At 43.5% G+C, this 27,796-nt stretch overlaps 4 protein-coding genes across 7 annotated transcripts in view; 2 read left to right on the top strand and 2 right to left on the bottom strand.

Annotated features, from left to right (window-relative positions):
* Positions 1 to 460: 460 nt before the first annotated feature.
* On the bottom strand, positions 461 to 4,669 carry gpat3 (glycerol-3-phosphate acyltransferase 3). 2 transcript variants are annotated; one of them, XM_079581953.1, is made up of 12 exons: positions 4,387 to 4,669; positions 4,255 to 4,321; positions 2,858 to 3,146; positions 2,657 to 2,731; positions 2,503 to 2,592; positions 2,320 to 2,413; positions 2,120 to 2,235; positions 1,963 to 2,018; positions 1,812 to 1,897; positions 1,614 to 1,742; positions 918 to 997; positions 461 to 846 (listed from the first exon to the last, which is right to left on the bottom strand). In XM_079581953.1, exons 1-12 carry the CDS (start codon positions 4,528 to 4,530, stop codon positions 729 to 731), a joined length of 1,344 nt encoding a protein of 447 aa, XP_079438079.1. In that variant the 5' UTR covers positions 4,531 to 4,669; the 3' UTR covers positions 461 to 728. The 2 variants fall into 2 exon arrangements, 1 of the variants encoding a protein (XP_079438079.1); XR_013794176.1 differs by having other exon boundaries at positions 789 to 846; positions 1,614 to 1,704.
* Positions 4,670 to 4,846: 177 nt separating this feature from the next.
* Positions 4,847 to 7,655, top strand: abraxas1 (abraxas 1, BRCA1 A complex subunit). Of its 2 annotated transcripts, XM_079581967.1 has the most exons (9): positions 4,847 to 4,982; positions 5,203 to 5,293; positions 5,368 to 5,404; positions 5,481 to 5,547; positions 5,642 to 5,838; positions 6,667 to 6,786; positions 6,856 to 6,940; positions 7,018 to 7,129; positions 7,224 to 7,655. In XM_079581967.1, the coding sequence occupies exons 1-9, from the start codon at positions 4,890 to 4,892 to the stop codon at positions 7,514 to 7,516; spliced, it is 1,095 nt and encodes a 364-aa protein (XP_079438093.1). In that variant the 5' UTR covers positions 4,847 to 4,889; the 3' UTR covers positions 7,517 to 7,655. The 2 variants fall into 2 exon arrangements, with proteins under 2 accessions (XP_079438093.1, XP_079438094.1); XM_079581968.1 differs by lacking the exons at positions 6,856 to 6,940; positions 7,018 to 7,129; positions 7,224 to 7,655 and having other exon boundaries at positions 6,671 to 6,780.
* mrps18c (mitochondrial ribosomal protein S18C) lies at positions 7,600 to 8,499 on the bottom strand. Its single transcript, XM_079581991.1, has 6 exons — positions 8,390 to 8,499; positions 8,238 to 8,287; positions 8,087 to 8,170; positions 7,954 to 8,011; positions 7,820 to 7,879; positions 7,600 to 7,755 (listed from the first exon to the last, which is right to left on the bottom strand). The coding sequence occupies exons 1-6, from the start codon at positions 8,448 to 8,450 to the stop codon at positions 7,664 to 7,666; spliced, it is 405 nt and encodes a 134-aa protein (XP_079438117.1). The 5' UTR covers positions 8,451 to 8,499; the 3' UTR covers positions 7,600 to 7,663.
* Positions 8,500 to 9,214: 715 nt separating this feature from the next.
* helq (helicase, POLQ like) overlaps positions 9,215 to 27,796 on the top strand; it is a 52,176-nt gene continuing 33,594 nt past the window's right edge. The window contains exons 1-14 of one of the 2 annotated variants that reach the window (XM_079551703.1): positions 9,215 to 9,402; positions 9,470 to 10,133; positions 10,207 to 10,385; positions 10,471 to 10,671; positions 10,751 to 10,823; positions 10,891 to 10,988; positions 11,091 to 11,189; positions 11,443 to 11,588; positions 11,668 to 11,907; positions 13,560 to 13,701; positions 13,772 to 13,876; positions 13,950 to 14,157; positions 14,375 to 14,532; positions 14,617 to 14,715. In XM_079551703.1, the coding sequence (XP_079407829.1) occupies positions 9,235 to 9,402; positions 9,470 to 10,133; positions 10,207 to 10,385; positions 10,471 to 10,671; positions 10,751 to 10,823; positions 10,891 to 10,988; positions 11,091 to 11,189; positions 11,443 to 11,588; positions 11,668 to 11,907; positions 13,560 to 13,701; positions 13,772 to 13,876; positions 13,950 to 14,157; positions 14,375 to 14,532; positions 14,617 to 14,715 (2,580 nt within the window). In that variant the 5' untranslated portion in view covers positions 9,215 to 9,234. Of the gene's footprint in view, positions 9,403 to 9,469; positions 10,134 to 10,206; positions 10,386 to 10,470; positions 10,672 to 10,750; positions 10,824 to 10,890; positions 10,989 to 11,090; positions 11,190 to 11,442; positions 11,589 to 11,667; positions 11,908 to 13,559; positions 13,702 to 13,771; positions 13,877 to 13,949; positions 14,158 to 14,374; positions 14,533 to 14,616; positions 14,716 to 27,796 lie in introns of those variants that run through there. The other variant, XM_079551704.1, reaches the window with a different exon arrangement.

Here is a 27,796-nt window from a genome sequence, read left to right as displayed (position 1 = left end):
GATCAGTTGTGTAAAAAAAAACAAAAGCTGTAAAGACATTGTGTTATTGTTTATGACAATGGAGGGATGTTAGGGTCATAGATGTTCATACAGCTCAGAAGATAAAACACCCAGCGCACTAACCCTAACTTGTTTCAGGTAATAGATACATGAAACTATATAATGTGTGTTCATCTTTAAAAAATGATATAGGCCTAAGTGACAAAAAACAAAAAAACAACAACAAAAAAATAATAGCATCTCACTCCATCAAATATTTTATGTGAAGCATCGACGGGCTGTGGCGCATTATTAGACTTTTTTAAAGCGGAACATGAGTGCATTTGTGAGTAAATATTGCCTCCTACTGGTAAATCCAAAGTGCTACAACGACCCGCCTTTGCCAACATAACAACACATCGTCAACTGGTGGGTGGGATCAGTGGGGCGTTTCACTTTTTTTTTTTGGAACATTCAATCTCCCCACATAAGACATAAATTGCAAAATGTCACGTATTTATTCAGAAATGGCCAGTAGCTGCATACATAACATTATAAACAAAGACTGATACTGTTTACAGTGGTTGAAAGTTGAACGGTCACATTTGTTGATGCGTTCCACCTGGAGGCACTTCAGGTAAATAATGTGGCAGTCCATAAAAAAGGCCACTGTCCAATGATTCATTAGGCAAGGCAGGGCAGCTTTATTTATACCGCGCATTTCGCACACAAGGCAACTCGGTGCGCCATTAACGCATCTCATCACACGCGCTAATGTCGTTTTGCCCCACAATGATACTGCTGTACATCTTCTGCTGCTCTTCTTTAAAATGATCCTTTACCTTCCCTCTTTTCAGCCCACCGTCCCTGTCCGGAAAAAGCGGGTGTTTATTTGACGCTACAGAGGGGCGTTGGTAGTAAATGAGTTCAGTTCTCACCAGGCGAGGTCAAGCAGTCCTCCTTTACTGGCTATTGCAGATTTCACTCTGTTGGCAAAGTGGGCTGCGTCTTCCCCTTCCTGGGCCAAAACAGAGCGCATAATAAATAATAATGACATGTCGCTTAAAAATCGAGTTAATACAACAGTATGTGTTGTTGAAATAGAGGCATGTTATCTGTACTTCAATGGCTGCCAAATAACTTCAGATCCAAGAGGGAACGTCTCCAACTCATTCAAATGTTCAACACTACAATGTTACTATGAATGCACTTATTTTTTGGGACTATCTCTGTCAGTCTTCCAGTGTACCAATAACTATAACATATATTTAAAGCAGAACTATGTAACTTAAAAAATCCTTTTCGTAGTCCCTCTGGGGGTAATACAAGTGTTAATGGGATGATTGGAGGGTCTTTCATCTCCCCCTGGTGTCTTTGGCCAGAAAACCACAATTGCAACTTTCCCTGCACCGACCCCGAGACCGTACACACACTAATGGAATCACAAAGAAGAAGATAACAGGCTAATGGGCAAAGCTAACTAGCTTTAGTTTACTTTACAGCCAAGTTTGAGTGGGAATTTTTTTTTTTTTTAAAGCATAACATGCTATAACACCTGCAGTGGCACTTGTGGCCTCCAGGGGCATGAGTTACTTAGTTCTGCTTTACAAGCAATAGTTAAAAACATTTTGTACCTCAATAGTCATTGGGGGGAGGTACCACACGTTGACCACTATTGCCCAGCTCGTCATGGTGCGCAGAAGGTAGCTGAGCATGTTGTTCTTGCTACTGTTCCAGAAAGCATCACCAAAACGAGGATCATACTATGACAAACATAAGTATATTATACTCTTCATAGTTGGCACATTTATTTAACTCTTTCAGATTTTCACCTTGATTGCAACTGGATATATTGTTCCTCCAATTTCAAAGCTTCCTTTTTTAAACATCATGACTGACGTGTTGTTGATGCATGTCCCTTTAAAATCCAAATAAGGATCAAATCATATTCACTACAAGTTCAACAGACAGTTTAAAACCAACCTTCAGGAAATATTAGGATGGGGAGTTTAGTCTTTTCTGCAACATGTGCTTTCAATCTGTTGAGTTTAGGACAAATGTTATACATTAAATACAAAATGTTTTATGTCTACTTGCCACTGAACTAGTATTCTCTATGTTTGTTGAAATATTGCCTCACCTGTTGGTCACAGCGTGGCGGTCCTTCATCTCAGACCTTTCAAACCAGACATGGGGGCAGGACCTCACCATAGCCTTCTGTATGATCCCCATCAGCCCCCCGTGAATCTGGCCAACCTGAACATTAACCAAAAGGTCATACCAGGACCACAGGATCTGAAGGGTCCTGTATAATGTAAGGATATTTCTGATAAGACTCACCATAGCATAGCAGCCATCATTGGCCAGAATGACAATGTCGATAGGTGTTGTGTGATTTGCCACACATATGCCACCCCTTTGTGGCCTGTTCTCTCTGTAAATGATACATAAGTTTAAATCTGAGAGAACACAGGCGCATGAAAAAGCAATGCTGCTTATAAGATGTTTTCAATTGACACTAACTTATTGTGGTAACGAATAGTGGCTGACAGAGCCCTGGCACAAATCCTGTAACATGTCAGATGGACCAGCTCACTCAGCCAACTCCTGAGACTGCAAATGACAGTTTAAAAGGTTACAATGAGGCTAACATACCATATCAATATATGTCATATACCTGAACTCTGGTAATAATCCAATTATAGTTAAACCAAGGACAAGCCACGACAGACCAATGAGTGCAAGAGTTAGTCTAAAGATAAGAGCAGGTTTCAAACTTAAACGGATACAATAATCCAGTAGACTGAGACTGTGCAATCTATGATGAGGCAGATGTTGTCGCCAGGGCAACACACAAGCCTATTACAATGGGACAGACCTGAGCGGGAACAGTATGCAGTAGCGCACAAAGACCCCGAGTCCCCAGATGATGGTGAGACGCAGGCTGATGTATTGAAAGTTGTGGTTGGTGCGTGTGAGCAGGTTCCAAGATGCCAACTCTTCTGAGGAAAACCGCTGGGTCACCTCGTCATCCACAATGCTCTCCAATCCTTTCTTAAAGAAGTACAGGGCGTCACTTAGGTCAAATTCACCTCCCACGGTGGTCCGAGAGCAGCGCAGCTCACACATCTCCTGCTCCATAGAGCCACCGTCTCGTTTAATAATACCTACAACACAAAGAACTGAGTGGTAGAAATTCCACTGACTCAGAGCGAAGTATAGTAGGGATGGTAAATGGTCTCAACTTATATAGCGCTTTTCCACCAACATTAGGCACTCAAAGCACTTCACAGCAAGGATCCACTCACCCATTCATACTCTCATTCATACACCAATGAATGGTGTATGAATGAGGGGGCAATGTGGGTGAAGTGTCTTGCCCAAGGACACAACGACAGTGTGCACTTTCAGGAAGTGGGATTCGAACCCCCGACCTTCCGATCATGAGACGACCCGCTCTACCAGCTGCGCCACCATCACCCCAGCTGCGCCACTGTCGCCCCATTGGGAAGTTTGAGGGTTAAAATAGTTCTAAATGTGAGCTAAAAGTCTTACTGGTTACTTTAATATGATTTAATTCATAAGAATACAATAGGATTACAATTGTATTGAATATGCGTACACATGAATATAAAACAATATTTTAGTATATTCAACTAACAATAAACTACTACTAATTGAAGTACAAACAACCCATCTCGCCAGAACGTAATTGAGAGCTTCATAGTGCCTTGGTTTAAGAAAAGGCACTATGACTGCAGTTGAACCTGGATTGCCTTCAGCTGTATACTCAAGCACAATTTTCTTCAGGGTTCAGTCACTGAGCATTTGAAGGTCAGATCACAAAGGCCAAGATTATGGTTTAGTTTAGTGTGCATAGTTATGTGTTTGATTTGCTCCAGATTGTGGGGGCTGACCACGTGGTGGTTATTTGGTTAATGTTATGCAACATTCAGTTACATCATCAGTCTGAGTCTGTTTCAGGATATCCATGGCATCTCAGCTCAGCAAACAGCCAATAAAATAGCCCCATACTCCCACACACAGTCACATGATCCTGTCAGGAGCTGAGACAAATCCTGCATAAAGTGGAACAAAATGTTCGGAAAACAAAATACGGAACTGCAACTGGCCCTTTCCCACACTTAAGAGTCCCATGTCAGTCACGCTCAGTCAGAAGTCTTATTACAACAGTGTATAATGAGGCCGTTCAGGAAAAACAGTTGGCAGACACATGTTATAGTGACTTGACAGTTTATTAAGCCAAAAACTTACCATTTGGTAAAGGGACAGGAACACTGGGTTGCTCCTGACGTCCTCTTTGAATGCGAATTGTAGCCCACTGCATATAAACAAACATGAATAATTGTTTTTTAAATATTTAGCTGGGGAAATACTATTATTTACCTCCAGGATTTTGACTAAAATCTGTATGTAAACTCCAGTGACCCCCAATGAGAGACCAAACATGGCAGGCAACATGATGAGGAAGACCACCACAAACATCCACAGCTGTAGAAGTCCTAGTGCCATAATCCACAGGTCCTCCATCACCACTTCTCGGGGATCCTCTGTGTGTCACTGGGTCAGGTCATCCTCCCTCTATTGAAACAGAGAAACCACAAAAACACCCAGCCTGCCTCCGAGGAGCTCGCGCTGTGGCAGCTCTGGGGCTGAATACCGTTAGTCGAAGGAGGATTAGGCAACCTTTAAATTAACATATCTTGACTAACACAACGAGCGAAATACATGCGCCCTAAGTATCTGCAACGAAAGACTTCATCCACATTAAAAAAAAATATATATATTCGTTTCCCCAGTTCTCAGCACATTTGAAGCCAAAGCGCTTCGGTCAACGCACTGCACGCGCCGCTCGTTGACGCTGCTCACATCTGGAACTGTAAACAAACATGGCGGCGGCGGGAGCCAAGTCAACTGTCCGTATGCCTGGGATAGTTTTGTCTTCTCTGATGTTTCAGCATCTAAACAACGATTCAGATGTGGTAAAATATTTAAATGAATGCGTGTTTAAGCGTTGTCTACGTTTTTAAAATCAATAGGGAGCATTGAGAGGCCAGTACAAGTTAGTTAGCTAATAGCTAGCATCAACTTTTCGTCAGTTACTCTGCACACTTGTCTTGTACTAGGAAAATGTAACGTTATGTGAATTTAATTTATGTGTAAAAATGTATGTATCTAAATGACTCTTATTAATCTCTGAAGGAAGGTCTTATTCTCGGAGAAAGCGTATTTGAGGAGCAGGTCACCATCAATGACTCTCAGACAGATCTCATTCACATCGAGGAAACATTCAGTGAGTTTTTAAGTTAACGCTGATTATTTCTTTGTGATCATGTTTTAACAGGGGTTTTATGCTTACTTGCACAGATATTCAAAAGCACATAGCATGTCAAAAGCTTCACAGGTAAGTTAGTTTTAATTTGACTTTTTTGTTAGTTTTGTTTGAGAAGCCTGCAACTCATTTCAACGTTCTCTCAAAGCTTCTATACCAGTACAGGAGAAGTTGATATTAATGCTCTACAAAAGCTTTTGGGGGACGGCAAACCTGTAAGAGGAAGATAGTTGTAACATACCTTCTATTATTATGTCACTATTACTTCACACAGGGGAAAACCTAACGTTTCTCTCTGTATTTCTGAAGGAAAGTGTGATTGGCTGGTATAAGCAGAGAAGGAACACAAAGCAACAAATGACATTGAGAGAGAAGACTATCCACAAGAACCTGAAGAGTACTTTGTCCAATCCTCATATGATATTTCTTCTGTTGACGCCAAGTTATTTTACTGTATCTGGCTCCACTCATAAGACAGAATATGCAGCATACATCTTGCGTTGCAGGTACCCCATCTATACATGCTTTTCAGTCATGTGACTTTTGTTGTTATGGTGGCCATTTTGAACACCGAAGTAGAATTATGCAGTACTACAACATGCAACAATATCTCTACTCAGATGAAAACTGATTGACAGTGGCATTTTTATTTACTTGTAATTATTGCTCATGAAGAAAACAGTAAAAACACGGCCCCAGAGACGCACGTTTATGTGAAGAAGCCAGTAAGTCAGTGTTTAGGCTGCTCGAGATGTTAGCATGCTACCGATTAGCATTTAGCTCAGACCTCTCCAAGAGAAAGCCCTGAACCACTCTCCAAACATTTAGACTTGGATACAACATGTGACAGAAGTCAGAGCTGAGCTGGTACTGTAGTATTTCCTCAGTGTTCATAGATGTGAGCCACACGTGTGTTTATCGTGTCGAAGCCATTGACAGTTGCTAACCGGTAGCATGCTAACGTCTTGAGCAGCTTTAGTTTCCTCTTTGATGTGTTCATTTAGTCTTCAGAGTGAAGCAGATCTTTGGTATGTCCTGCTATAGCTCCACAGACAGAGCTGCTACGTCTGTGCCACATTTGCTGGTTTTATCACATAAACGTGCGTCTCTGGGGCGTTTTCTAAACTTTTATCTTCTTGAGCAATGATTACGAGTACATAAAAACTGTTAGTTGTCTTTCATTATTATCTTTAGTAGTGATATTGTTACATGTTGTAGTACTGCATAATGCTACTTCGGCATTCAAAATGGCCACCGGAACTATGTGTGATGTCATTGGAAACGCATTGTGAGATCAATAAAGTCACAACATATCTCTTGTATAATTTTTCCAGCCAGGTGACTAGCATTCCAGTGTTAGTAAATAACTTGAGTTTGCTTGACCCAGTGTCATATTGTAAGGCGCCTGCTTTGTGCTCTGCAGTGGGTTACAATGTCACCATTAAAAAGCACAGGTACGTTGGAAACAATGTTTGATGTTACCCAGTTCATGCTGTTGCTTAACGTTTACTTTTTTACTCAAGGTCTAATTTCTTTTCCTCAAATGGATGTTTAAATGAAGTGGAGGACATAAACGACATGAATGATTCTCTACAATCAGTGCTATATGTAAGAAATCCACATCATTGATCGTGTGTGTCGCTTTTGCGTGCCGATATGTCCAACTTTCTTTGGTCATTGGACAGAATATGTGCCGAGATGTTGAGAACAGCGAGAGGCAGCTTGAGGCTTTGCAGTTGGAAGTTTCCGCTCTTAGAAGAAAAGTTAATGAGCAAAAATCAGACATGCTTTTAAAAGGTAGAGCTTTTTTTTCTTCTTAAACCAGTATGTTCATTGTTGTGTCCAATATAAATCAAGAGCTTGGATATCATGTTTTTTTCCCCTTTATCAGAACCCGCTAATACTCTTCCAGAGCCAAAGAGGAACATCTTGCTCCATGAAGCCGTTCGAGCCCTGTTTGGCAGCTCCCCTTTGTTCCAATCTCAGACTTTAACCAGTGCAGCATATCCAATACTTGACTTCTGCTCTAGTCTACAAAGCAATGAGGGTATTCAAGCAGGACCGTCAGAAATCCCATCAGGGGATGATATGGAGTCAGAGCGGATTCAAAGAAAATGGACATCAAGAAAGAGACCCACAGAAATGTCACATGGAAATGACCATAAACGTACAAAAATGACCTAAATGCTCAAAATTGTGAATCATAAAATTTATTGTCGGTTCCCGAGTTTTATGGAGATCATAAATGTGAATAATATACACAAGAATTTAAAAAGAAGCACAAAGGCAAAACATTGGACTTTACAACAGGACATAAGTACAGTTTATTCATTACTTCATAGTGGACGGTCCCATTAGTTTAACTTTGCAGATGTTGGGATCTCGCATGAACTGTGGATGCTTGTGTGTCACTGGCATGAAACCTGGGGGTGACAAATATTCTCAAAAACTGAAGAAATTACAATATATTAGAAATAAAATACACACCCAGAGACTGAGCTTTCTTTATAGCTTTTGATATTTCTTTCTGTTTCCTGCCGCACAAACCTGGGAAAATAAAGATTAACTTGAATAAAAACAGACTTTGTTGCTCTGCAAGTTTCTTTTGTGTTCTTGTGTACCAGTCAAGTGGCGACCATATATCCTCCCTGTTTGAGGTGAAATAAACTGGGACAGCAGCTGTAGAAAGAATAATATGTATAATATTACACTCTTTGATGCCCACAGAGTACACAAATCAGACCCTATACATACCTGTATATTTTTGAAGTCAATATTCACATTGCAAAGGATGCATCCTTTCGGTGGCTCTTTGTAAGGATTCTCCATATTTACAAGCTAAGGATATAGATTAGACTAATAAAAATGTTCATATCATTAAAGTGACTTCAAAAGCCAAACTTACCACATCCTTTTGCTGAATCACATTTGAAGACGTAGAAAGACACTTAAAACCTGTATTGCATATTTACATGAGGTAAGATGTATTGCAATCTTCAATCTATTTGATTTATGGTTTGCAAAAGCACATGACTTTTGTTCAATATCTACGCTTACCTGTTTTCTGAAGTGTTTCAAAAACAGGTTTTAGGTCCCTGAAGCTTTTCATTGCGAACATGTTGACCTGACAGAGGACAGGAAGCGGTCCCTACACTTTACCTTCCCTGTATTTTGCCTGTCATTGGTTCCACTCTCTATCTTATTATATCCTGGCTCGTTATATTTTGTTCGAAAGAAAGATATTTTTCAACACTGATCACGAACATAGACAGACAAACACAACTGTCAACACGCACACGGAAGAAAACATGTCACTTTCCAGAGATTTTCTTGTAAAAATCCTCAGTTTTTCTCTGGGAAGACATTTTGGACGGACCTCTATCAAAGAGTTTACAGCATGTCAAGAGGATTACAAGCCTATTACAGGAGAAATGTTGTTTTTTAATGTTTAAATTACATGAAGGCGAAAAGATGTTTCTTTTCTCGTTGTATTCTTTGTGCATCTAAAGTTAGTGTGCTTCATGATATTTAACTTACAGACTACTAGTATAAACTCCATGGTTTAAACGCTTGACCAAAACCGGAAATAGTAATCAGTTTCTCTCTTAACTCAAAACAACGGTCTTGTTTTCAAATTCGTGCCGTGTGTTGTTACATACTAACGATTTTTCTAATGCTTGAACAGTTTGTCTGGTTTTACCCTGATGTAGATGTTTTATGTGTTTGCTGTGCCTATTTTGCACTTTATTTTACCTCGCTTTTCCTTGTTTAGACCATTTTACCTATGACCCTCAAACACTTTTTAGTGCAAAGAAAGAGAATGAATCGACTGTGCTGAATTTGGCTAGCTCATTTTTTGTGTCAAAGAAGAGTACAAGAGCCAAAGCCATGCGACAGTGGGTATGGATGTAAAACAGAGTATCCGAATTAAAAGAGTGTCTTCAGGAAAGAAGAGATCCAGGGAGAGGCTTAAAAGTTACTTGACACCTGCCAAAAAGAGGGGGAGTTTACAGAATAGACAATCTAACAATTTACACGGCTCTCCTATGACTGATGTTAAAAGTACAGAGGTATGTTCTCTAATATATTGGATTCTTTTATATGATAATTCCAAATGTTAATCCTCATTCTCAACAGTACTGTAGTGATAATGAAGACTTCTTTGGGGGATATGATAGCATTTTGGAGGACAGCTCAATCTTGGCCAAGTTGGACTCTGCTGGAGCACATGCAGGGCAGCAGGAGGACGACAGCTGTACTGAAATCAAAGCTGAAGATCATCAAAGTGCTGACTTCACTTCTCTGAGATCTTCAAGAGCTACACTTGTAAACCAAGCACGTGAAAATGCTCTTTCGGACTCCATTTTAGACGGTCTGGCAGATGAGCCTTTAATGGACTTACCGGCCTCGCAGCTGAACTTTCAAGAAATCCTAAAAAATAGTCAAAATTCAAGTAATGCTGTTGAGAAAACATCGACTCCCTTTAAAGACTCGACCAAGAGAGCCAAACGTGGAGCTATGCTGGATGGGAATGAAGATAACAGACGAATGCATAATCCCAGTGTGCGGAGAAGCATGAGCGATCATCTGAAAAGAACTATGTTGTCTAATGCAGCAGCTCCCTTTAGAGTGTCACGCAGTGTGGTGCTGCAAGAAGCTGTGGTTTCAGAGGAGATAAATGTTGCGTTGCTGGCCATGGAATCTGTATCTTCACAATCCACTGACCTGGGCCCCTTCTTTGGGCTGCCTACAAAAGTGAAGGACCTTCTACACAACCTTAAAGGAATTAAGAGTCTATATGGTAATGTATTAGAGTTACACGAGGAATACACGCTGTACATAAAGTCTGTAGCCTTCACTTTTTATGTCACCAGATTGGCAGGAGACGTGTCTAAACCTGGAATGTGTTCAGCAAAGGAGAAACCTCATCTATTCCTTGCCAACAAGCGGTGGAAAAACACTTGTGGCAGAGATCTTGATTCTCAAAGAGCTGCTTTGTCGAAAGAAAGACTGTCTTTTGATATTGCCATACGTATCCCTAGTGCAAGAGAAGGTATGTGAAATTGTCAATTGCACATGACGACAGAAAGTGGCATTTACTTTACATGTTCATGGACCTGTGTCTGTGTTTGGGGAAGGTACGTGGATTGGCCAGCTTTGGTTTAGAACTAAACTTCATGGTAGAGGAGTATGCTGGCAGTAAGGGCAAGTTCCCCCCAGTCAAGAGAAGAACGAGCCAGTGTCTATACATTGCTACTATTGAAAAGGCTCACAGTCTGGTCAACTCTTTGATAGAGACGAATAGACTGGACAACATTGGGCTGGTCGTTGTGGATGAGGTAATGTTACACATTTTGAATCAAGCACGTTTACTTCCCTGCTTCTCTTGATATTTAAATAGCTGTCCTTCAAATTCAGCTCCATATGTTGGGTGATGGCAGCAGAGGGGCAATTATTGAAATGACTATAGCCAAGCTTCTGTACATAAGTAGTAAGTTGTGACAGTATCACCGACTTTTACATGTGGCAGCTTTTACCACGAGTATTGTTCTTTTCAGAAACGACCCAGATCATTGGAATGAGTGCCACCCTGGGAAATATTAAGGACATCCAGACATTTCTGAAAGCTGAAAATTATACCAATGACTTCAGACCTGTACGTGACTTATTATAATTACTAAAAAAAGAACATACTGCTAAGGAAGTTTTTCTTTTCTTTTTTTTTAGCATAACATCTTTATCATTATTCCTTTTTCAGGTCCAGCTAAAGGAGTATGTCAAACTCAAGGATGCAATTTATGAAGTGGACCCAAAGGAGGAAGAATGTTTCAGATTGTCGCGTCCTCTCAATTATAAGGTAAATCATTTTAGTTGGTAATTGTAGACACTGCATACCTCACAATAGAAAAAAAAAAAAGTTATATATTGAATACTTGTTCTTTTGTACCTTGGGTTATGTATGTATTTCATCAGCTTTATGTGAATTCCATTTTGTTGAAAATGCTCAACTTTTCATTACAACAAGATCTTAGTAATACTATGTTATGGCCTAAATAAACCTCTACTGTAACATTACTGTGTGTTGTATACAATATAAATTTATTTTGTAGTACTCAAGTGGGATGCAGAAAGTTGACCCTGATCATATCATCGCCCTGGTAACCGAGGTCATTCCCTCACATTCATGTTTGGTGTTTTGCCCGACCAAAAAGAACTGTGAAAATGTTGCATCCATGATTTGCAAGTATCTAAAAGAGTAAGCCATCCTTTCAGCGTGTGCATTTTTCTTTATTTATTTTGTGTCATTTGGTGATTTTGTGTTTTTTATGTAAAAGGAATTATCTAAGACACAGAGAGGCAGAGAAATCTACCCTCCTCTGTGAGCTGCGGGACAGTGGGAATGGTAATATGTGCCCTGTACTCAGAAGGACCGTTCCGTTTGGAATCGCGTACCACCACAGCGGCCTTACCACCGAAGAGAGAAAACTTGTGGAGGAGGCATATTCCCGTGGTGTCCTCTGCCTCCTGACCTGCACCTCCACACTCGCTGCTGGCATCAACCTTCCAGCTCGCAGGTCAGTGAGGGGAGAAAGTTAACCCTTTATAGCAGTGGTTCCCAACGTTTTTTGTCTTTCGTACCCCTTTGGCCTTTCAGTGGTCAACCGTGTACCCCCTACCTCAAGGGTGTTACAGTTTATTTAGAAAGTAATTACTTAAAAGTGGTATTTGTGAAAAAAAGGACAATGTTGCAGTCACAATAAACCTAAAATTCTCCCACTGAAAAATATTTACTGAAGAATATAGCTTTTCCTATAAAAATGATGTTACATTTTCCCCTTTTTTCAATCTGAAATAGTTCCAAGTACCCCCTGCTAGGTCCTTGAGTACCCCCAGGGGTCCCCGTACTCCTGGTTGGGAAACACTGCTTTATAGGGCACTCATTGAAATACTTCAAATTAAGTGTTATTCAGGGACATAACACAAGTTTAGTTCTATTTTAAAGGGGGTGTATTATGCAAAATCGACTTTTTCAAGCTTTACATCATGTTATTATGTCATTCCCTCATTAAAAACATGCCTGAAGTGTTGCCTTGGCACATTCACGTATTTTTGAGTAATCTGTAAAAACTCTGATGGCAGCCATTTTAGGGATAGGTTTGCCTGAGTCCTCCTAGGAACGCCCCCACCTCCTGGAGACGCCTCCGAGCTTTTGTCACCAGCCGAGTAACCAACCACTGCTCCTCAGCAGAACCCCCTCCCCACTGATGCCACAGACAGCGTGTGGAGGGGGCGTGTCGGAAAGGGTCAGAGGTTCTTAAAGAGACAGAGGCCTATTTCAAGACATTCGCTACAGCCATTTTGAGAGAGCAATTTTATACAAGGCAGTTATTCTAATTTACTGCATTGACAGACCAACAGAAGGTTTCGTCATCATTGTAGTGTGCTATAGACTGGTGCTATGTGACTGAAAAAAACACAATACCCCCTCTTTAACATTTTTTAGTATCATGCAGAAAATCAATGTGAGCGAAGTTACCATATTTGGTGCCCTGCCCTTAAGTGGTAAACAAAAATACTACTATTTAGTCTGGTATTGCTGACATTCAGGAGACGTTGTGTTTCGTGATATTGATGTTTGAATGATCACACCTGTCATAGGCAAAATATGGACAAAACTTATTAAGTAGGTTCAAGTGTATGATCAAATATGGTGCCTGCCTTTTTCATGCTGTAATTTCACTCATTTCACTACCTCTTCCAAAACCAACACATATGTCATCACTTAGCACAATTATTTACCAGTAAAATGTGTGACTTCATCAACTTACCAGGGTTAGTTTTCAAGTTATGTAAAGAAATGAACCATGAATTTAGCCAGACGTGGGTCTTTTTCAGACTTCAGAGAAAACGGGTCTCTGCTGATTGGTCAAAACCACAGTAGTGGGATCTGTGATGTCGGGTGATCTCGTCTGATTGGCTGAGTGAGGACTACATACTTCTTTACCTTACAGATGTGCAGCAGGGAGGACATATCCTAGTCACTTGCCCTACAAAGGGTTAAATAGCTATCCCGTAAGCTAAGCATATTGTTAACTTGTATATTAGTAGCTTGTAGAAAAGGTTGTCAAAAAGTAGCCATTTGTTCTACTGCCTTATGATCATCTGCCATGTATAATCATTGTGTTCTTTTCTTAGCTTTTGATTAACTATGTTTGCTTCACCTCAGAGTAATTCTGCGTTCACCATTTGTGGCCACTGAGTTTCTAAAGAGAAGTCAGTACAAACAAATGGTGGGTAGAGCTGGTCGAGCGGGAATCGACTCAGAAGGAGAGAGCATCCTTATTCTGCAGGAGAAGGAGAGAAAGATGGTATTTTTTCATGCTTTAATATTACTGTAATCTTGTAGCTGTGGTTTCAGACGAGTACTTTTTTGTTTAGGCTACGTCACTTGTTTGTGCCCCAATGGAGACCTGTTATAGCAACTTGATGTATGAAGATGGAAAAGGAGTTTTAAGTCTCATCCTGTCACTCATTGGACTAAATGTAAATTATTTAATGCCAAATTAATCCAATGCCTGAGGTACATCTATCGAGACATCACACTTTATTGTTACAGATCACCACGTCATTAGAGCAGTTGAAAGACTTCCTCTCTGGCACACTTCTTTCTGTACAAGAGGGGCAACTGTGTGTAAAGAAATCTCTGTGGGACTTTGCACTGGAGTGTGTTGAAGTGCTGAAAGAGAAGGGGCTCATCACTGCCAAACACGATGCACAGGATGTAACTCTGCAAGTCACTCGGCTGGGAAAAGCCACATATAAAGGTAAGAATTTAACGTCATCATTTGGATGTTATAATGCCAAGTGCTTATGACACAGACCACATTTCCACCAAAACATAGTTGACATAAATGTATTCAAGATTTCACATCTTTTATAAATGGCCACTTAATGTGTGTAACACTTCAGTAAATACATTATCAAATTAAGCAATAATTTAACCTGCCATTTGTGCTTTATATATGTCACCCATTCTCCCAGGCTCAGTGGACCTGACCTACAGTGGCATGCTGTACAGCGACCTTTCTAAAGGTCTGGAGGGTCTGCTGCTCAACAGTTACCTTCACCTGGTGTATCTGGTCACACCTTATGATCTGATTTCCCAGTGTAAACCAGAATGGATGGTGTTTCTCCGACAGGTGCAGTCTCATCATCCTGATGACATCCCCTTTAATTAGGTGCTATTAGTTTGGTATTACTTCACTTCTGTCGTCTTGTTACAGTTTACCATGTTGTCGGCTTCAGAGCAGAAAATGTCTGCAGCTGTGGGCGTCCCAGAGAGCTTTGTCGCCAGAAAAGCTGCTGGACAAACAGTCAGAAAGGTAATGGAAACTTTAGTGAATAGACAATGACATTTTTATTATTATTATTATTATTATTATTATTAGGCCCGAGCGGCCTGGCAGGGCTCGGGCCTATTGTAATTGTACGGCAGTGCGCGGAGCGCACTGATGAAAGACGTGCGCATAGCGCACGTCCCGAAAAGAGCGCGCAGCGCTCAAGAAACAGAGCGCGGAGCGCTCCCCATGCATTAGACAGTAATAGGGGGACTCCCGGCACCACGCCCTGTCCGGTGAAATAGGCGTGTGCCGCGAAAGCGGCACATTTGTAACTGCTCGTGTGAAAAAAGGTGAAAAATCCAGGCATGGCGCAACATTGACAAGAAAGTAGTCGATGACGAGCGCAACGCGCTCGTCATCGACCATGGCCACTCCCCAATGCCTAAAACACTACTATACTCAGGGCATTGAGGCCTATCCAATGATATAGGTGTTTCATATTTTATTGTTGCTCACACAAAAATCTGAAAAAAAAACGCATTAAGAAATATTGACAAAGAAGTGGTAAAATACGAGCGCAACGCGCTCGTATTTGACAATGAACCTCACGGGTGGGTTACTGGACGTGAGACCTTTCCGACGATATAAATATGGGCCGCCGCAGGCGGCGCTATATTGTTATTGTAAGAGTTTTTAGGCCCGAGCGGCCTGCCGTCGCAAGGGCCTATTGTAATCGCAATCACAGCGCAGTGCGCGCAGCGCACTGAACCTAAGTGCGCGGAGCGCACAAAAACAGCGCGAAGCGCTGTCCCCATGACAACCGTAAACTCACCATGTAAAACAGTGACAGCCCACACCGAAGGTGTGGGGCCTTTATACTTATTATTGCATTAAAATGAATGGGGGTATATAGTGTGAATGGGGGTATATAGTGGATGACGAGCGCGAAGCGCTCGTCATCCACCCAGGAACCCCACGGGTGCGTGCGGATCGTTGAAAGCTTTCAAAAAATGTATAATATGATATCGTCGCGAAAGCGACGATATTGTTTTTCTCGGAAATATTATTAGGCCCGAGCGGCCTGCCGTCGCAAGGGCCTATTGTAATCGTAATCACAGCGCAGTGCGCGCAGCGCACTGAACCTAAGTGCGCGGAGCGCACAAAAACAGCGCGAAGCGCTGTCCCCATGTCAACCGTAAACTCACCATGTAAAACAGTGACAGCCCACACCAGAGGTGTGGGCCCTTTATACTTATTATTGCATTAAAATGAATGGGGGTATATAGTGTGAATGGGGGTATATAGTGGATGACGAGCGCGAAGCGCTCGTCATCCACCCAGGAACCACACGGGTGCGTGCGGATCGCTTAGAGCTTTCCAAAAATGTATAATATGATATCGTCGCGAAAGCGACGATATTGTTTTTCTCGGAAATATTATTAGGCCCGAGCGGCCTGCCGTCGCAAGGGCCTATTGTAATCGCAATCGCGATCGCAGCGCAGTGCGCGCAGCGCACTGAACCTAAGTGCGCGGAGCGCACAAAAACAGCGCGAAGCGCTGTCCCCATGTCAACCGTAAACTCACCATGTAAAACAGTGACAACCCACACCGAAGGTGTGGGCCCTTTATACTTATTATTGCATTAAAATGAATGGGGGTATATAGTGTGAATGGGGGTATATAGTGGATGACGAGCGCGAAGCGCTCGTCATCCACCCAGGAACCCCACGGATGCGTGCGGATCGTTGAAAGCTTTCCAAAAATGTATAATATGATATCGTCGCGAAAGCGACGATATTGTTTTTCTCGGAAATATTATTAGGCCCGAGCGGCCTGCCGTCGCAAGGGCCTATTGTAATCGCAATCACAGCGCAGTGCGCACAGCGCACTGAACCTAAGTGCGCGGAGCGCACAAAAACAGCGCGAAGCGCTGTCCCCATGTCAACCGTAAACTCACCATGTAAAATAGTGAAGCCCACACCGGAGGTGTGGGCAATAATATACTTATTATTGCTTTAAAATGAATGGGGGTATATAGTGTGAATGGGGGTATATAGTGGATGACGAGCGCAAAGCGCTCGTCATCCACCCAGGAACCCCACGGGTGCGTGCGGATCGTTGAAAGCTTTCCAAAAATGTATAATATGACATCGTCGCGAAAGCGACGATATTGTTTTTCTCGGAAATATTATTATTCTTTCTTTATTCTTTCTTCCGTCTTCTTCTGCTCTTTGAGCAGGAATTTGACCCCCTGAACATTGTCGAAAACTCACCAAATTTTGCCCAAAATTCAGGTTCGGTGAAAAATTAATTAAAATGTGTGTTTCATATTGGGGGAAAAAAAAATGGCGCGACAGCGCCACCTACAAAAGTGAAAATACATTACGCCAATGGGGGAGGGGCCGAAGTAAACTTTGTCGTAGAGCGACGAGATTCGGTACAGATATTCGTCATGTGACGACAAAAAAAAATTATTATTGTGGCCACGCCCCCTGACAAACCGGAAGTCCGCCATTTTGACAGGAAGCCCGGAGAATGCTGAGTCAGCGTTTTCGCTGACATCGCATTTTAACGAACTCCTCCTAGGGCGTTTCACCAAATGAGCTCAAAATCGCTCCAGCTCATCTCAAGATGTGGGGCATCAAAAGTTATCCAAATTTTTTGGCTAAGTTTTACGGTTTGTTTGCGGCGAAGCCGCAATCTTTACCAAGGATTTTACGATTTATCGGAAACTAAAAATCACTCCCATTCGCACAAACAAACTCCGATTACAAATCGGAAATATACATTTTATTGACCTTTCACCCCTGGACGCAGCAAATGGGAATTAGTAACATTGGGCGCGATAGCGCCCCCTCCAAGTGCAGAAGAAAAAATGCATTATGGGAAAAAAATTAGTTTGTCGGAAATGGATGAAATTCGGTACAAAAATAGTTGACGGCATCCCGATCCAAAAAGCCAATGAGACCCATATCGTATTTTGTACGGTGTTGCCATGGTGAATCAAAATACATTGCGTCCATGGAGGCGGGACCAACGTCAACTTTGTCGTAGAGCGACGAGATTCGGTACAGACATTCGTCATGTGTCGACCAAAAAAAAATATTATTGTGGCCACGCCCCCTGACAAACCGGAAGTCCGCCATTTTGACAGGAAATCCGGAGAATGCTGAGTCAGCGTTTTCGCTGACGTCACATTTTAACAAACTCCTCCTTGGGCGTTTCACCAAATGAGCTCAAAATCGCTCCAGCTCATCTCGAGATGTGGGGCATCAAAAGTTATCCAAATTTTTTGGCTAAGTTTTACGGTTTGTTTGCGGCGAAGCCGCAATCTTTACCAAGGATTTTACGATTTATCGGAAACTAAAAATCACTCCCATTCGCACAAAGAAACTCCGATTAAAAATCGGAAATATACATTTTGTTAACCTTTCACCCCTGGACACAGCACGTGTGAAAAAGTGACACTGGGCGCGATAGCGCCCCCTCCAGGTGCAAAATAAAAATTGCATTATGGGAAAAAAATTAGTTGGTCGGAAATGGATGAAATTCCTCACAAAAATAGTTGATGGCGTCCCGATCCAAAAAGCCAATGGGACCCATATCGTATTTTGCACGGTGTTGCCATGGTGACGCCCAGGGCCCCCCATGTTATTATAATGGGGCTGACACGTGAATCTCACATTATGCAACATTACAGCGCGTTAGCGCCCCCTGTCAGGAGCTTGTGGACAGTGGTCATGGAAGTACGGCCCGTTAGGGCCGTCTGATGCTGATTGTGAAATTAAAAAGTGTATTGGCGCGCTAGCGCCCTCTGCAGGCTGGAGCCATTGCTTACATGGAGGGGCTAAAAATGTAGCTTAGATGTTTACTCACAACGATTAATGGCATATGAGGGCAATAAAAAGCAGTGTGGCCACGCTGGCTTTCTCGGTAGGGCTATGGCGTGGATAGATAGAGGCGCTAAAGGAGGCACGGCCCGCGAGGGCCGTTCGATGCCGCTTGCGGCTTTAATTAGGCCCGAGCGGCCTGCCGTCGCAAGGGCCTATTGTAATCGCAATCACAGCGCAGTGCGCGCAGCGCACTGAACCTAAGTGCGCGGAGCGCACAAAAACAGCGCGAAGCGCTGTCCCCATGTCAACCGTAAACTCACCATGTAAAACAGTGACAGCCCACACCGGAGGTGTGGGCCCTTTATACTTATTATTGCATTAAAATGAATGGGGGTATATAGTGTGAATGGGGGTATATAGTGGATGACGAGCGCGAAGCGCTCGTCATCCACCCAGGACCCCCACGGGTGCGTGCGGATCGTTGAAAGCTTTCCAAAAATGTATAATATGACATTGTCGCGAAAGCGACTATATTGTTTTTCTCGGAAATATTATTATTCTTTCTTTCTTTCTTCTTTCTTCTTCTTCTTCTGCTCTTTGAGCAGGAATTTGACCCCCTGAACATTGTCGAAAACTCACCAAACTTTGCCCAAAATTCAGGTTCGGCGAAAAATTTATTAAAATTTGTGTTTCATATTGGGGGAAAAAAAAATGGCGCGACAGCGCCACCTACAAAAGTGAAAATACATTACGCCAATGGGGGAGGGGCCGAAGTAAACTTTGTCGTAGAGCGACGAGATTCGGTACAAACATTCGTCATGTGACGACAGACAAAAAATATTATTGTGGCCACGCCCCCTGACAAACCGGAAGTCCGCCATTTTGCCAGGAAGTCCGGAGAATGCTGAGTCAGCGTTTTCGCTGACGTCGCATTTTAATGAACTCCTCCTAGGGCGTTTCACCAAATGAGCTCAAAATCGCTCCAGCTCATCTCGAGATGTGGGGCATCAAAAGTTATCCAAATTTTTTGGCTAACTTTTACGGTTTGTTTGCGGCGAAGCCGCAATCTTTCCGAAGTATTTTGAGATTCATCAAAAACTAAAAATCGCTCCCATTCGCACAAACAAACTCCGATTAAAAATCGGAAATATACATTTTTTTGACCTTTCACCCCTGGACACAACAAATGTGAAAAAGTTACACTGGGCGCGATAGCGCCCCCTCCAGGTGCAGAAGAAAAATTGCATTATGGGAAAAAAATTAGTTTGTCGGAAATGGATGAAATTCGGCACAGAAATAGTTGATGGCATCCCGATCCAAAAAGCCAATGAGACCCATATCGTATTTTGTACGGTGTTGCCATGGTGAATCAAAATACATTGCGTCTCTGGAGGCGGGACCAACCGGGGCCAACGTCAACTTTGTCATAGAGCGACGAGATTCGGTACAGATATTCGTCATTTGACGACAAACAAAAAATATTATTGTGGCCACGCCCCCTGACAAACTGGAAGTCTGCCATTTTGACTGGAAACCTGGAGAATGCTGAGTCATGGTTTTCGCTGACGTCGCATTTTAACAAACTCCTCCTAGGGCGTTTGACAAAATGAGCTCAAAATCGCTCCAGCTCATCTCGAGATGTGGGGCATCAAAAGTTATCCAAATTTTTTGGCTAAGTCTTACGGTTTGTTTGCGGCGAAGCCGCAATCTTTCCGAAGTATTTTGCGATTCATCAAAAACTAAAAATCGCTCCCATTCGCACAAACAAACTCCGATTAAAAATCGGAAATATACATTTTTTTGACCTTTCACCCCTGGACACAACAAATGTGAAAAAGTTACACTGGGCGCGATAGTGCCCCCTCCAGGTGCAGAAGAAAAATTGCATTATGGGAAAAAAATTAGTTTGTCAGAAATGGATGAAATTCGGTACAAAAATAGTTGATGGCGTCCCGATCCAAAAAGCCAATGAGACCCATAACATATTTTGTACGGTGTTGCTATGGTGACAACCGGGGCCCCCCATGTAATTCTAACGGGGCTGACACATGAATCTCACATTATACAACATTACAGCTCGTTAGCGCCCCCTGTCAGGAGCTTGTGGACAGTGGCCATGGAAGAACGGCCCGTTAGGGCCGTCTGATGCTACATGTGAAATTAAAAAGATTATGGGCGCGCTAGCGCCCTCTGCATGCTGGAGCCATTATTCACATGGAGAGGCTAAAAATGTAGTTTTGATGTTTACTGACAAAGATTAATGGCACATCGGGGCAATAAAATGCAGTGTGGCCAAGCTGGCGCCCTTGGTAGGGTTGTGGCACAGATATATAGAGGCGCTAAAGGAGGCACGGCCCGCGAGGGCCGTTCGATGCCGCTTGCGGCTTTAATTAGGCCCGAGCGGCCTGCCGTCGCAAGGGCCTATTGTAATCGCAATCACAGCGCAGTGCGCGCAGCGCACTGAACCTAAGTGCGCGGAGCGCACAAAAACAGCGCGAAGCACTGTCCCCATGTCAACCGTAAACTCACCATGTAAAACAGTGACAGCCCACACCAGAGGTGTGGGCCCTTTATACTTATTATTGCATTCAAATGAATGGGGGTATATAGTGTGAATGGGGGTATATAGTGGATGACGAGCGCGAAGCGCTCGTCATCCACCCAGGACCCCCACGGTTGCGTGCGGATCGTTGAAAGCTTTCCAAAAATGTATAATATAACATTGTCGCGAAAGCGACTATATTGTTTTTCTCGGAAATATTATTATTCTTTCTTTCTTTCTTCTTCTTTCTTCTTTCTTCTTTCTTCTTCTGCTCTTTGAGCAGGAATTTGACCCCCTGAACATTGTCGAAAACTCACCAAACTTTGCCCAAAATTCAGGTTCGGTGAAAAATTAATTAAAATGTGTGTTTCATATTGGGGAAAAAAAAAATGGCGCGACAGCGCCACCTACAAAAGTGAAAATACATTACGCCAATGGGGGAGGGGCCGACGTAAACTTTGTCGTAGAGCGACGAGATTCGGTACAGATATTCGTCATGTGACGACAAAAAAAATATATTAGTGTGGCCACGCCCCCTGACAAACCGGAAGTCCGCCATTTTGACAGGAAGTCCGGAGAATGCTGAGTCAGCGTTTTCGCTGACGTCGCATTTTAACGAACTCCTCTTAGGGCGTTTCACCAAATGGGCTCAAAATCGCTCCAGCTCATCTACAGATGTGGGGCATCAAAAGTTATCCAAATTTTTTGGCTAAGTTTTACGGTTTGTTTGCGGCGAAGCCGCAATCTTTCCGAAGTATTTTGCGATTCATCAAAAACTAAAAATCGCTCCCATTCGCACAAACAAACTCCGATTAAAAATCGGAAATATACATTTTATTGACCTTTCACCCCTGGACACAGCAAATGTGAAAAAGTGCCATTTGGCGCGATAGCGCCCCCTCCAGGTGCAGACGAAAAAATGCATTATGGGAAAAAAATTAGTGTGTCGGAAATGGATGAAATTCGGTACAAAAATAGTTTATGGCGTTCCGATCCAAAAAGCCAATGAGACCCATATCGTATTTTGTACGGTGTTACCATGGTGATGCCCGGGGGCCCCCATGTAATTCTAATGGGGCTGACACACTTAAATCTCACATCATGCAACAGTACAGCGCTTTAGCGCTCCCTGTCAGGAGCTTGTGGACAGTGGTCATGGAAGTACGGCCCGTTAGGGCCGTCTGATGCTAATTGTGAAATTAAAAAGATTACGGGCGCGCTAGCGCCCTCTGCAGGCTGGAGCCATTATTCACATGGAGAGGCTAAAAATGTAGTTTTGATGTTTACTGACAAAGATTAATGGCACATCGGGGCAATAAAATGCAGTGTGGCGCCCTTGGGTGGGTTATGGCGCGGCAATAGAGGCGCTAAAGAAGGCACGGCCCGCGAGGGCCGTTCGATGCCGCTTGCGGCTTTAATTATTCTTTCTTTCTTTCTTCTTTCTTTCTTCTTCTGCTCTTTGAGCAGGAATTTGACCCCCTGAACATAGTCGAAAACTCACCAAATTTTGCCCAAAATTCAGGTTCGGTGAAAAATTAATTAAAATGTGTGTTTCATATTGGGGAAAAAAAAAATGGCGCGACAGCGCCACCTACAAAAGTGAAAATACATTACGCCAATGGGGGAGGGGCCGAGGTAAACTTTGTCGTAGAGCGACGAGATTCGGTACAGATATTCGTCATGTGACGACAAAAAAAAAATATTATTGTGGCCACGCCCCCTGACAAACCGGAAGTCCGCCATTTTGAAAGGAGCTCCGGAGAATGCTGAGTCAGCGTTTTCGCTGACATCGCATTTTAACGAACTCCTCCTAGGGCGTTTCACCAAATGAGCTCAAAATCGCTCCAGCTCATCTCGAGATGTGGGGCATCAAAAGTTATCCAAATTTTTGGGCTAAGTTCTTCGGTTTGTTTGCGGCGAAGCCGCAATCTTTACGAAGAATTTTGCGATTCATCAAAAAAGAAAAATTGCTCCCATTTGCACAAACAAACTCCGATTAAAAATCGGAAATATACATTTTATTGACCTTTCACCCCTGGACGCAACAAATGTGAAAAAGTGACATTGGGCGCGATAGCGCCCCCTCCAGGTGCAGAAGAAAAAATGCATTAGGGGAAAAAAATTAGTTTGTCGGAAATGGATGAAATTCGGCACAAAAATAGTTGATGGCGTCCCGATCCAAAAAGCCAATGAGACCCATATCGCACTTTGTACGGTATTGCCATGGTGACGCCCGGGGCCCCCCATGTAATTCTAATGGGGCTGACACATGAATCTCACATTATGCAACATTACAGCGCGTTAGCGCCCCCTGTCAGGAGCTTGTGGACAGTGGTCATGGAAGAACGGCCCGTTAGGGCCGTCTGATGCTACATGTGAAATTAAAAAGATTATGGGCGCGCTAGCGCCCTCTGCAGGCTGGAGCCATTATTCACATGGAGAGGCTAAAAATGTAGTTTTGATGTTTACTGACAAAGATTAATGGCACATCGGGGCAATAAAATGCAGTGTGGCCACGCTGGCGCCCTTGGTAGGGTTGTGGCACGGATATATAGAGGCGCTAAAGGAGGCACGGCCCGCGAGGGCCGTTCGATGCCGCTTGCGGCTTTAATTAGGCCCGAGCGGCCTGCCGTCGCAAGGGCCTATTGTAATCGCAATCACAGCGCAGTGCGCGCAGCGCACTGAACCTAAGTGCGCGGAGCGCACAAAAACAGCGCGAAGCGCTGTCCCCATGTCAACCGTAAACTCACCATGTAAAACAGTGAAGCCCACACCGAAGGTGTGGGCCCTTTATACTTATTATTGTATTAAAATGAATGGGGGTATATAGTGTGAATGGGGGTATATAGTGGATGACGAGCGCGAAGCGCTCGTCATCCACCCAGGAACCCCACGGATGCGTGCGGATCGTTGAAAGCTTTCCAAAAATGTATAATATGACATCGTCGCGAAAGCGACGATATTGTTTTTCTCGGAAATATTATTATTAGGCCCGAGCGGCCTGCCGTCGCAAGGGCCTATTGTAATCGCAATCACAGCGCAGTGCGCGCAGCGCACTGAACCTAAGTGCGCGGAGCGCACAAAAACAGCGCGAAGCGCTGTCCCCATGTCAACCGTAAACTCACCGTGTAAAACAGTGAAGCCCACACCGGAGGTGTGGGCCCTTTATACTTATTATTGCATTAAAATGAATGGGGGTATATAGTGTGAATGGGGGTATATAGTGGATGACGAGCGCGAAGCGCTCGTCATCCACCCAGGACCCCCACGGATGCGTGCGGATCGTTGAAAGCTTTTCAAAAATGTATAATATGATATCGTCGCGAAAGCGACTATATTGTTTTTCTCGGAAATATTATTATTAGGCCCGAGCGGCCTGCCGTCGCAAGGGCCTATTGTAATCGCAATCACAGCGCAGTGCGCGCAGCGCACTGAACCTAAGTGCGCGGAGCGCACAAAAACAGCGCGAAGCGCTGTCCCCATGTCAACCGTAAACTCACCATGTAAAACAGTGACAGCCCACACCAAAGGTGTGGGCCCTTTATACTTATTATTGCATTAAAATGAACGGGGGTATATAGTGTGAATGGGGGTATATAGTGGATGACGAGCGCGAAGCGCTCGTCATCCACCCAGGAGCCCCAGGAGCCCCACGGATGCGTGCGGATCGTTGAAAGCTTTCCAAAAATGTATAATATGACATCGTCGCGAAAGCGACGATATTGTTTTTGTAAAAAATATTATTAGGCCCGAGCGGCCTGCCGTCGCAAGGGCCTATTGTAATCGCAATCACAGCGCAGTGCGCGCAGCGCACTGAACCTAAGTGCGCGGAGCGCACAAAAACAGCGCGAAGCGCTGTCCCCATGTCAACCGTAAACTCACCATGTAAAACAGTGAAGCCCACACCGAAGGTGTGGGGCCTTTATACTTATTATTGTATTAAAATGAATGGGGGTATATAGTGTGAATGGGGGTATATAGTGGATGACGAGCGCGAAGCGCTCGTCATCCACCCAGGAGCCCCATTGATGCGTGCGGATCGTTGAAAGCTTTCCAAAAATGTATAATATGACATCGTCGCGAAAGCGACGATATTGTTTTTGTAAAAAATATTATTATTCTTTCTACTTCTTCTTCTTCTTCTTTCTTCTGCTCTTTGAGCAGGAATTTGACCCCCTGAACATAGTCGAAAACTCACCAAACTTTGCCCAAAATTCAGGTCCGGTGAAAAATTAATTAAAATGTGTGTTTCATATGGGGGGGAAAAAAAATGGCGCGACAGCGCCACCTACAAAAGTCAAAATACATTGCGCCAATGGGGGAGGGGCCGAAGTAAACTTTGTCGTAGAGCGACGAGATTCGGTACAGACGTTCGTCATGTGACGACAAAAAAAAAATATTATTGTGGCCACGCCCCCTGACAAACCGGAAGTCCGCCATTTTGAAAGGAACACCGGAGAATGCTGAGTCAGCGTTTTCGCTGACTTCGCATTTTAACGAACTCCTCCTAGGGCGTTTCACCAAATGAGCTCAAAATCGCTCCAGCTCATCTCAAGATGTGGGACATCAAAAGTTATCCAAATATTTTGACGAAGTTTTACGGTTTGTTTGCGGCGAAGCCGCAATCTTAACGAAGTATTTTGCGATTCATCAAAAACTAAAAATCGCTCCCATTCGCACAAACAAACTCCGATTAAAAATCGGAAATATACATTTTATTGACCTTTCACCCCTGGACACAACAAATGTGAAAAAATGACATTGGGCGCGATAGCGCCCCCTCCAGGTAAAGAAGAAAAAATGCATTATGGGAAAAAAATTAGTTTGTCGGAAATGGATGAAATTCGGTACAAAAATACTTGATGGCGTCCCGATCCAAAAAGCCAATGAGACCCATATCGTATTTTGTACGGTGTTGCCATGGTGAATCAAAATACATTGCGTCTCTGGAGGCGGGACCAACCGGGGCCAACGTCAACTTTGTCGTAGAGCGACGAGATTCGGTACAGATATTCGTCATGTGACGACAAACAAACAATAATATTGTGGCCACGCCCCCTGACAAACCGGAAGTCCGCCATTTTCACAGGAAATCTGGAGAATGCTGAGTCAGCGTTTACGCTGACGTCGCATTTTAACGAACTCCTCCTAGGGCGTTTCACCAAATGAGCTCAAAATCGCTCCAGCTCATCTCGAGATGTGGGACATCAAAAGTTATCCAAATTTTTTGACGAAGTTTTACGGTTTGTTTGCGGCGAAGCCGCAATCTTTACGAAGTATTTTGCGATTCATCAAAAACTAAAATCGCTCCCATTCGCACAAACAAACTCCGATTAAAAATTGGAAATATACATTTTGTTAACCTTTCACCCCTGGACACAACACGTGTGGAAAAAGTGACACTGGGCGCGATAGTGCCCCCTCCAGGTGCAAAATAAAAATTGCATTATGGGAAAAAAATGTGTTTGTCGGAAATGGATGAAATTCGGTACAAAAATAGTTAATGTCGTCCTGATCAAAAAAGCCAATGAGACCCATATCGTATTTTGTACAGTGTTGCCATGGTGACGCCCGGGGCCCCCCATGTTATTGTAATGGGGCTGACACATAAATCTCACATTATACAACATTACAGCGCGTTAGCGCCCCCTGTCAGGAGCTTGTGGACAGTGGTCATGGAAGTACGGCTCGTTAGGGCCGTCTGATGCTAATTGTGAAATTAAAAAGACTACAGGCGCGCTAGCGCCCTCTGTAGGCTGGATCCATTGTTCACATGGAGAGGCTAAAAATGTAGCTTAGATGTTTACTGACAAAAATTAATGGCACATCGGGGCAATAAAATGCAGTTTGGCCACGCTTGCGCCCTAGGTACGGTTACATAGAGGCGCTAAAGGAGGCACGGCCCGCGAGGGCCGTTCGATGCCGCTTGCGGCTTTAATTATTAGGCCCGAGCGGCCTGCCGTCGCAAGGGCCTATTGTAATCGCAATCGCGATCGCAGCGCAGTGCGCGCAGCGCACTGAACCTAAGTGCGCGGAGCGCACAAAAACAGCGCGAAGCGCTGTCCCCATGTCAACCGTAAACTCACCATGTAAAACAGTGAAGCCCACACCGAAGGTGTGGGGCCTTTATACTTATTATTGTATTAAAATGAATGGGGGTATATAGTGTGAATGGGGGTATATAGTGGATGACGAGCGCGAAGCGCTCGTCATCCACCCAGGAGCCCCAGGAGCCCCATGGATGCGTGCGGATCGTTGAAAGCTTTCCAAAAATGTATAATATGACATCGTCGCGAAAGCGACGATATTGTTTTTGTAAAAAATATTATTATTCTTTCTACTTCTTCTTCTTCTTCTTTCTTCTGCTCTTTGAGCAGGAATTTGACCCCCTGAACATAGTCGAAAACTCACCAAACTTTGCCCAAAATTCAGGTCCGGTGAAAAATTAATTAAAATGTGTGTTTCATATGGGGGGAAAAAAAAATGGCGCGACAGCGCCACCTACAAAAGTCAAAATACATTGCGCCAATGGGGAAGGGGCCGAAGTAAACTTTGTCGTAGAGCGACGAGATTCGGTACAGACGTTCGTCATGTGACGACAAAAAAAAAATATTATTGTGGCCACGCCCCCTGACGAACCGGAAGTCCGCCATTTTGAAAGGAACACCGGAGAATGCTGAGTCAGCGTTTTCGCTGACTTCGCATTTTAACGAACTCCTCCTAGGGCGTTTCACCAAATGAGCTCAAA

Source organism: Gobius niger (genome assembly GCF_951799975.1).
Source record: "Gobius niger genome assembly, chromosome: 2".
Classification (NCBI taxonomy): Eukaryota; Metazoa; Chordata; class Actinopteri; order Gobiiformes; family Gobiidae; genus Gobius; species Gobius niger.
The sequence above is the reverse complement of the archived record's forward strand: the minus strand, read 5'-3'. Positions and strand labels throughout refer to the sequence as shown.

Coding starts and splice junctions, on each gene's coding strand:
- gpat3 (XM_079581953.1), bottom strand. CDS start 4,530: ATGGAGGACCTGTGGATTATGGCACTAGGACTTCTACAGCTGTGGATG. Junction 2,414..2,502: donor ACTATTCGTTACCACAATAA/GTTAGTGTCAAT, acceptor TATCATTTACAG/AGAGAACAGGCCACAAAGGG. Junction 847..917: donor GGACTGCTTGACCTCGCCTG/GTGAGAACTGAA, acceptor TTTTCCGGACAG/GGACGGTGGGCTGAAAAGAG.
- mrps18c (XM_079581991.1), bottom strand. CDS start 8,450: ATGTTCGCAATGAAAAGCTTCAGGGACCTAAAACCTGTTTTTGAAACA. Junction 8,171..8,237: donor TGATTCAGCAAAAGGATGTG/GTAAGTTTGGCT, acceptor CTATATCCTTAG/CTTGTAAATATGGAGAATCC. Junction 7,756..7,819: donor AAAGAAAGCTCAGTCTCTGG/GTGTGTATTTTA, acceptor TGTCACCCCCAG/GTTTCATGCCAGTGACACAC.
- abraxas1 (XM_079581967.1), top strand. CDS start 4,890: ATGGCGGCGGCGGGAGCCAAGTCAACTGTCCGTATGCCTGGGATAGTT. Junction 5,839..6,666: donor GCATACATCTTGCGTTGCAG/GTACCCCATCTA, acceptor TAATTTTTCCAG/CCAGGTGACTAGCATTCCAG. Junction 6,787..6,855: donor GTCACCATTAAAAAGCACAG/GTACGTTGGAAA, acceptor TTTTTACTCAAG/GTCTAATTTCTTTTCCTCAA.